The 9,805-nt window shown below is 34.1% G+C and overlaps 1 protein-coding gene across 1 annotated transcript; it reads left to right on the top strand.

Annotated features, from left to right (window-relative positions):
• Positions 1–2,106: 2,106 nt before the first annotated feature.
• On the top strand, positions 2,107–9,272 carry LOC590262 (SUMO-activating enzyme subunit 1). Its single transcript, XM_789871.5, has 7 exons — positions 2,107–2,246; positions 3,784–3,955; positions 4,739–4,995; positions 5,878–6,074; positions 6,578–6,722; positions 7,426–7,495; positions 7,932–9,272. The coding sequence occupies exons 1-7, from the start codon at positions 2,164–2,166 to the stop codon at positions 8,022–8,024; spliced, it is 1,017 nt and encodes a 338-aa protein (XP_794964.2). The 5' UTR covers positions 2,107–2,163; the 3' UTR covers positions 8,025–9,272.
• Positions 9,273–9,805: the final 533 nt, after the last annotated feature.

Raw genomic sequence — 9,805 nt, 5'->3', positions numbered from 1 at the left:
AAAAAAAAATGTTTCGAAATGCAAAAGGTAAAGTATTTATCCAAAATTTATGCATAAAGATTGCAGTTTGAAAACTTTGAATATCAGCCTTTTTTAATGTTTCTTAGTTTATAAAATATTGGATCAGTATGGACTAAAAAATGTGAATGTGAGACGGAGTGCTTTTTTTTTTTTTACTATTATCTTATTACTTATTACTATCTTATTACTATTACCCCCACACTAAGATGATGTATGACAAAATTAAAGAATTGTAAAGCCTAAATAGTGGCTTTTGTGATAGATAGTATTTTGATCTATATAAAATGCCTATTCCTCTCGAGACTAACATGCAGATGTATGTAGGTCGAAATTCCATTAGGATCCGATCCTATTGGACCATCAGAAACCATTAGAGCTATTGGTGTCTAATGGTTTCAACGGGGAAAGTGAAATTATGGACCCACAGAAACCATTAGAAAATATCTATTGGACCAACACAAACCCACAGAAAGAAATGCTGATGGACCAACAGAAAGCTTCTATTGGACCAGCATCCACCCATGTCTTCTATGGGTTTCTGTTGCTCCATTAGATATTTTCTTCTAAGATGGGTTTCTGTTGGTCCATTAGATATTTTCTATTGGTTCCTGTTGGTCCATTAGAGATCTTTCTATGGGTTTCTAATGGTCCCATAATTCTGAATTCACTATTGAAACCAATAGTCCAATGGCTTCTATTGGTAAATCAATAATGATAAATCAAAATCGATTTTAGCAACAGTCCACCAAAAAAAGTATATTCTAATCTCAATTGCATTAACTCTATCACATAGATCACTTGAAGTAAGTTTAAGTATATCCTTTATTTTAACTGAAGGCTTGTACTATTCTATTAATAAACATACATGAATTGTTTCTTGGTTAGTAATCATTATAATCAATTATCTATTGCTAAAACGTGAATGAAATTGTAACATGATTAAACAAATAATCTATTGGTCATTAGTTGCCGAAAGAAAATAAAAATCACAAAATTGATGTACATTGTCATAAGTTGCTTAACAAATTATGATAAATGTAATTTTCTGTGAACACGTATAAAGTAATCATGAATATGCATGAGATAGATTTAGCTGTTGGTTTATATTGGTTTCTATTGGACCTATTGGTTTCTATTGGTCCGATTGGGTTCTATTGGTCTCATTGGTTTTCTATTGGTCCTATCGGTCCTATTGGTCCTATTGGTCCTATCGGTTCTATTGGTTTCTATTGGTCTTATTGGTTTCTATTGGTCCTATTGGTTTCTATTGGTCCTATTGGTCCTATTGGTTTCTATTGGTCCTATTGGTTTCTATTGGTCCTACTGGTTTCTATTGGTCCTATTGGTTTCTATTTCTTTTGGTTTCTATGGGTGCTATTGGTTTATATTGGTTTCGGATGGTTTGAATGGTCTCTATTGGATTCAATTATATAGGTCCAACAGAAACCAATAGACTCCAACAGACACCATTAGAGACCAATAGAATTTTTCTAATGGTCTCTATTGGTCTCTATGGGATTTTCGACCTGGGATTCCAAGTTAGATTTGAATCAATCATTACACCTAAGAATTTTGCAACTCATGGGCATGTCATCTATACAAATATTATAATGAAGAACATGTTTAGAGTGTATGTTTTGAAATACAGACAATAAGTCTTAATTAATATTTAGAGAGTTTATTGGATTTGAACCAACGTGATTATTTATTTTATTCTAAATTGAGGGTTGTTATAAGAATGCGTGTTCTTCTTCTTCTTCTTCTTCTTCTTCTTCTTCAAAATAATCTGCCTCCTTCACTGATGAAGATTCTTGCAGATGTGTGCGAGTGCATGTGCGTTAGTTAGGGATTTCTGACATAGCAACTGCTTAAAATGTAATTGAATTTTGTGAGTGGGCATTGTATAAAAACATGCGATGCTAATATTGTGGACACGACAGGTTGTCAGTTGATGGGAAGGGACATACTAATGTCTTTTGTAAGTTGTGTTCATCTGTAGAGCTATAGAGGGACACTTGTCATACGAGCAGACGACGGCGCTGGCGACGAGCAGTGAAGCCGAAGGTAAGAGCGCCATCTAAAGTTCGCCCTGCACTGGTCCGCTGCCCATCCTGCCTTTCAACCCTGAAATACAGCTTTAGAATGGCTGAACTACAAATAACTGAAGAAGAGGCTGAATTATATGACAGACAAATCCGTCTATGGGGCCTTGACGCCCAAAAAAGGTATTTTCTGTATTAATTATTTCGTCATTTACGTTGATTGTGATGTCATTTTCACCTTATTAGAAGACTTCAGTCCCGCCAACTTCTCTTTGTGCACCGCTTCCGAGGGATCAACTAAGAAGAAGAAGAAGAAGATCGCGTCCGATTAGGTCAAGATCTAGTCGACGAGACCCCCCCCCCCCCCCCACAATCTCTGATTGAGCTTTTCAATGTATTTTTTCCAAGTTGGTTGAATTGATTGATTGAATTGATTTGCTGCTGTTTATTTGTCATTCTGGTGGCTTTTGTCCAGCAGTGTTTGAAAGTTTTAAGAATCAGAATAATTAATAGGTTAATGCCAATTACACATTCACTTGTAGACTATTTGACTTGATTTTCACATCAATTTCCCATAGTCACACATTAGGACATGCCGCTGTAATGGGTCACTTTTTCACAAAAAATCCTGAGAAATGGGTCTGTTTTTTTTCAATGCAAACACCCCGAAAATTGTGGGAGAAAAATGCCTGAAAGTGATCCCTAATAAAATTAATGGTTAGAGGTTTTGAGGCTTGAGTGGCACACCCCTGTCCAAACCAAATCTGAGTAGAGTCTATACCCTCCGGGGTCATTTTAGTCTTACTTTTATTTTACTTAGACTAGAGTTAGGTCTAGTCTTAATTTTTTGAAAGTATAGGTCTAGACCTAGTCTAGTCTAGATAGAAATACTGCTATGAGTGATTGTATGTGCAAAATGATTTAAATTGTCATCTTCCCGAGACAGTTTAAATTTTGTTGTAATGTTTTAGACTTGGAACTTAATAGCAAAGTCAGATCTACATCAGACTGGCTAAGACTGATAGCTTCAGTCTCTGATATCGATGGTTGTTCCGCTGAGATTACATGTGGCTCCTCTGACCGCCTCTTTGGGGAATGTTAACAAATGCCAGTTTTATGAAAGGATGACCCATACCAGATGGTTATTTCTGTCTGGATCTACACATACAATTAAGGAGTAGTAATTTTAGTATGGCCATCTCAATGAAGTTTTCATTTTGTTAGATAATTACGTCTGCACATGTAATATTTTGATAGAAATTAACCCAAAAGAATTGATTGTATTCCCCTAATATTTCATCTTATCTTATCCCTAATATTCTAGAGAGTAAGTTTGCCTAAAATGTTGTCAAAATTTGAGCAACAACAATGTCATTTTCACAGGAAAAGGTGGTAATGTCATTACAGGCATTGCAAAAACAAAGATTCCCATGTCTGTGCACTCATTCATTTTACACACAATTCTGGTTTTCTTACTTGAAAGATTACATTATGAGGCTAGTGAATAAAGGTGTTAAAACTAGACATTTCTCAATTCTCACTAGTTTTTACTTTAAAAAAAATGTATTGCTATCATAAAGACAAATATTAGTTGGTTCTTGGTTGCGTGCGCATGGCTTGTTTTATCAGAAACGCACAGTTCCACGTATGCACAGGCATGGGCACTCTATCCTCCTTGCATGTTATGAATTATGTTCTGTTTGTTTGAATATGAATACAGGTTGAGAGCTAGTAGTCTTCTACTGGTAGGTCTTGGTGGTCTAGGCGCTGAGGTCTGCAAAAATATTGTACTAGTTGGAGTCAAGTCTATCACTCTAATGGACTCACACAGTGTGACCAGGAATGATGCAAGCTCTCAATTTTTGGCTGCCAGGGAAGACTTGGGCAAAAATGTAAATTTAATCTGCATGTTTTAAGAGATATATCGATAGACTAATGATGTTAACTTTATCACTTAATTTGATTTTGTTTTATATGAATTACAATTCAGCCTCAATTACTTTGTTTATGTACAAAAAGATTTTTTTGTTTGTTAATGAAAATCGTAGAATTGGAAATTGGTAATAAATACAAGTCCTATTATTTTAAATATAATAATTATGTTCCCCATCTGTTTTTAATGTTGGTAATCCAGACAATATAAACATTATTGATTTGATATCAATGGATTATGAAGCTGGATGTGGGAAATGCTTGCCAACATTTCAGAATAGATTAACAATTCATTGACAAAGGATTTGTGGAATGGTAGGTTGTCATGTTCAGTCTTTATCAATTTCACACCCAGACTTTGCGTTAAGTTAAACAAAAAACATTTTATACCTTCACTTAAAATGAGAGCATTTTTACTCTCACTTATGCAACCAGCCTTTACGTTAGGATTTAAGTTAAAGCAAAAGTATTTTATACCTTCACTTAAAATAAAAGCATTTTTACTCTCACTCTTGCAACCAGTCTTTATGACATGTTAAGGTAAGTTAAAGTAAAAACACTTTTACCCTCTTCAACTTTAGAATGTGCTAAATTCAAGTTAATACAAGATCTGGCAATTTTGACTTGCAGTCATTATCATACCAATATATCATATCTTTGGTTAAACTAATTGCCTGCCCTGTATATCATTTGACAATTAAGTAATAGCTGCTGTGTATTCTTTCATTTTCACATTTTATCAGAGAGCCACAGCTTCAGTCCAGAGAGCCCAGAACCTCAATCCCAATGTTGTTGTCACATCTGATGAAGGGAATGTCTGTGACAAACCTACAGAGTTCTTCAAGCAGTTTGACATTGTTTGTGTGACCTCCTCCAGTGTACAGACCATGATGCATGTCAATCAGATATGTCATGAGAATGATATCAAGTTCTTTGCTGGAGACATATATGGCTTCTATGGCTTCTCATTCACAGACCTCAATGAACACAGTTTTGTGGAGTAAGTCAGTTCAAGTCAATTGCAGATCTATCTCTTAAATCAAGTCAGTAAATGTAAGATATTATGCAATATAGTCATAAGAATAGAATTAGGATAAATGTGCTTTTCATGGAAGTAATGATGATCAAGTCAGATAATAAAGTCATGTAGTTCCTTGGATTTGCATCTTAAACTTTGAATTTAAAAATATTTGTTTAATTGTATAATGGATAGTTATGTAGAAGAGAGCAGCTTTAGGTCATATATTTTTTACAAATTACCAAAGCACATTTGATTTACTGATACAGAGGATATTATATTTTTAACGATAGATCATTTAGAAAGGCATCATCATTATCCATAGTGGTTGGACTAACTAAGTGAGAAAAAAGTACATTAATATTTAAAAAGATTAAAACCATTTTTCTCAATTTTGTTTTAAAATTATGTTAAGAGCCGAATCATCCTGTCAGTAGTGAATAGTGTCATTAATCTTGAAGAAAATTGTTTATAAAAGACTGGTAAAAGGTTCATGTCAATGTAAAAATTGCAAGTAATCAACCATTGTTGCTTGATACTTGTGATTCCGAAATTTGGAAAAACAACGGGGAATACCTTGCTGAGCCGTGTCCTACCTTATGGAATAGCCTTCCTGAAGACATCAAAAAGTGTACAACCTCTGATTTCTTTAAAAATCATGTAAAAATGCTTCTGTTTAAAACTTAATTATTTATACATGAGCTTTGAGCACTCCACAGAGTGGATTTGGCGCTATATAAGTTGCATTTATTATTATTATCCAACATTATGTGAATGGTTGATTTTTTTTATTTTAAATTAATTCCCTTTGCTTTATTTTTCTCTATCTGATAACTTAATTAATATTATTTTTTTCCCATGCAGAGAAAAACCAAAGAAAGTAAAAGGAAGCAGTGCAACAGGCAGTGAATCCAAGAAACTTAAGGCTGATCCAACAGAGACCGTATTTGTTAAGAAAACAATGATCTTTCACCGACTAAAGGAATGCTTTGACAAAGACTGGTCAAGTCTGACAGAAAAACAACTCAAAAGGGCTCCTTATGTCTTCTTTATTCTTAGAGGTAAGTTTAAGTCCAATCATTGTTATTTTGAAATATTTACACAATTATCATCCTATTTTAATGGTTATTGGTTCACATTCTTTGATCAAAGATATCGAGATTCAGGGGAGTTTGCTGTTTTAAAAATTCATAAACTCTCCATTAGATTCTTTGTTCAAGATAGTTAGCAATTTGATACTATGCTATTTAATGATTTGTAAAAATACTAATTGTTTTAAGCTGCTGTCCATTTTCGTTTCTTTTGAAGTGCAATATCAACAAATGAAATGAAAAATAATTTATGAAATCCCAAACCTTTTGTTACGGGAGAAAGTAATATTGGAGTTAAGATTTACCTCCACAGTTTAATCTACCTTGTTTTGTATAAACAATCTACCCTGAGTAAAATCTCTCGTTATCAGTAGCACTGTTCAATATTGGAAGCTTCTGGAAGTTTGTTATGTTTTGTCCTGTAGAATAAATATAGTATGAATCTCTCTCTTTCTCTTCACTTCATTTTGCAGTGCTTTTTAAATTCCATGATCAGTTTGGTAGAAAGCCTGAAGCAGCAAGCTCAGAGAATGACAGCACAGAACTACAAAGATTACATAATGAAGTCTTTACTGAGCTAGGACTAAAGAATGATCTGATAGACACCAATTACACTGAGTAAGAATGGGATATTATTGTGAATACGTTATTATTTGTATGAAGGGTTTTTGCACTAACCATAAAAAGTGGAATGTATTGTGCTTTGAGCAACTTTTTAAAAATATCTCATGTTAAAAAAAAATTACCTGGATGACTGTGCAGTTATTTTTCAATATCTCATGGTTTGTAAAAGGGAGAATGCGCATTTAAATCCTTGGGTAAGGATGAAACAGGTTTTTTGCTGTGCATTTCATGTGCAAGTTGATATGAATACATTAGGATGTTACAGTGAAAATTTAGGTACTAGGTTTTATACAACTAATAATAATATTAATGAGTAGCTTTTTGTTCTTGGAACCACCCAAGGGTTCCGACGTTTTCGATTTGAGAATATTTCACTTGTCTTGCCAACTCATGGAAAATGATCATCAGCTTATGGGATGTACCCTTGTATCCCAAATCAAAGGCTATTCAATATTATTTAATTGACTCTGATAAGTACATTTAAGGTTTCTGAATCTCACTTTATTAATCAAAAGTAGCATATTTCTATATAACTTGAATGTAAGCTTTTAAAATTTATCCAGTCTTTTCATAAGTAGATATATTTCTCTTTATCTGTATGTGAAATAACAGTTGGACAGACTTAATACTTTTTCTAAATTTCTGTAGATTCTGAATTGGGACTAGGACTAACATTTCATTTGTTTGATTTGTGTAGATACTGTGCAGGAGAACTAGGACCAACATGTGCTATTGTAGGTGGAATCATTGGACAAGAAATAATCAAGGTAACAGCTCTAGGGAACAAACTTGGTTTAGATAATGTATTACACAATATTAGATAGAGATAATGCCCTTCTAGTTCTGAATACGGTAGGTGATATTTTAGTGTACAACTCACAGGAAGTCACAATCCACTGACATAATTGCCAATTTGAGATGCACATAGAGTCATTGATCTCATCTTACAAATAATTATAACTTTCTAACTTCCTTATTATTTTTCGGATTTCTTTCAAGCTTTCGCCATCCTGTTGTTTCTCTTATTCCTGTTCTTTCATTCAAATCAATATATAACAAAGGTTCTATTTGCCCTTTAATTTCTAAATTGTAAGAAATGTCACTGAATGTTGATTAATGTTTAATTAAAAAAATCTTTTGTCATAGGATTACTACCAATAAATGTTTTACAGCATTTAGATAATTCTGTTTTTGTGTTCCTAGGCTGCCTCTGGTCGAGATGCTCCACTTGACAACTTCTTTCTTTATGATGGAGTAGACAGCCTTGGAATGGTGGACTGCATTATAAGGTCATAAAAGGTCATGACCCTTGACCCTCATGGAGATGCTGAACTGAACAATATATTTCTGTATAACAGAGTTGACCAGCCTTGGAATGGTGGACTGCATTATAAGGTCATAAAAGGTCATGACCTTGACCCTAATGGAGATGCTGAACTGAACAATATATTTCTGTATAACGGAGTAGACAGCCTGGTGATGGTGAACTATACATGTCTTGTAAGGTCATGACCTTTGCACCTGATAGAGATGTTCTTTCAAATGGTTTGAAAAACTTCATGACCTTTGAATGTTTTATTTACAATAAGACTGCATTTTTAGTAATGTTGATAAACTTCCAAGATAGATCTCAAACTTCAGATTTGAGATTTTAAGATATGCAGATAATGTTTGGTATTCAATATGAATTCAAGTACATGGTACTTTGTTTCCTGTTGTGTGTATATTGTCTTAATACTATTTTAACTACTGTACATTTTTTATTAGAGGGGGTCAAGTTTCCTTGTATTACTTCAGGTAAATTGTCAAATGTCCTCTTTGCCATTTGTGTGAACACTGAATTTGTCTTTATTTTTTGGATATGTGTTTTCTTGAAAATTTAAATTCTCGTTTTATTTACTTGTCTAAACTGGCTAACATTCCAAGGTTTTTATTTAATGTGGAGAAATAAAGCTATGGAAAATGATCATGATTTCAATTTTTGGTTTACCGGTATTTGAAAAAGCAACAACAGTTCAAAGTGATTCACATTGGTATTAAAAAGCTTATAAATGACTTATTTCAGATGATCAGTAAGGCAGTGTCAGTTGTTTTGAGAAATTGTATCAAAGTAGTTTGCAAAATGTTGTCCATGCAAAAAACAATGTCAGATAGCAGTAAACATGAGTACTGTAAGTCGGAATGGGGGACCTTCACGGTTTCTGTGATTTAGTTTGCCTGCCCCATTCCTGGCAACTTGTAAATGCTCATGGGAATCACAATGATTTTCATCCTTTGTTTTGTATGATTTGTTCTTCTATATAATCCTCTGTATACACTTTGTTTTGCCGAATAAATAATAATAATAATAAACATATCTTTGGCCAATCATGGTTGATGACATGTCACTCTTAGGAAGATGTAAAATAATTGTATGCATTAAATACTAAATAACACATATTCTTGTACAGTGCCTGACTTACTTAATGAGAGGGTTAGGTAAGTGGTTTTTGTATGTTTATAATGGAACAATTTATTGTGCTTGTTGCCAACTAATAAAATAATTAAAAAAAATCAATTTATTTCTGAAATTCTTTTGAAAATTTGAAAAGTCCTTGAGTAACAGAGTGCAGACTCTCTTTATTCTTTATCTCTCCCCCACTCTCTCTCTCTCTATTTCTCTCTTTCTCCCTCTATCTGTCTCTGTCTATTTTTTTCTCTCTCCCTCTTTCTCTCCCTCCGACTCTTTCTCCCTCTCTCTCTTTATCTCTCTCTCTCTCTCTCTCTCTCTCTCTCTCAGCAATGCTCTGTGAGGTGCAAAGAGATATTTTAAAATTTACATTGCATGAACGATTGCCATGAACAAAAGCAGACAATTTAACAACTACGTGTATATCTAAGAACTCTTACAGTGGCGGATCCAGGGGGGCCGAAACGGCCGCGGCCCCCCCTATTGGCGGCGCGCGACTTTGCGTTTTACACCCTGGCCTGGACATTTTCCCGGTAAATAGCAATGAAACTGCTTGAATGAGTCTAGTCTACGCTCCTCGATCGGGCGCGCCAGTTCCAAATCGAATCGTACATGCACAGACGTACGT

The sequence above is a fragment of the Strongylocentrotus purpuratus genome, unplaced genomic scaffold, assembly GCF_000002235.5.
Source record: "Strongylocentrotus purpuratus isolate Spur 01 unplaced genomic scaffold, Spur_5.0 spur5_scaffold_5, whole genome shotgun sequence".
NCBI lineage: Eukaryota > Metazoa > Echinodermata > Echinoidea > Camarodonta > Strongylocentrotidae > Strongylocentrotus > Strongylocentrotus purpuratus.
Note: the sequence above shows the minus strand (reverse complement) of the source record. Positions and strands in the feature narration are given on the sequence as shown.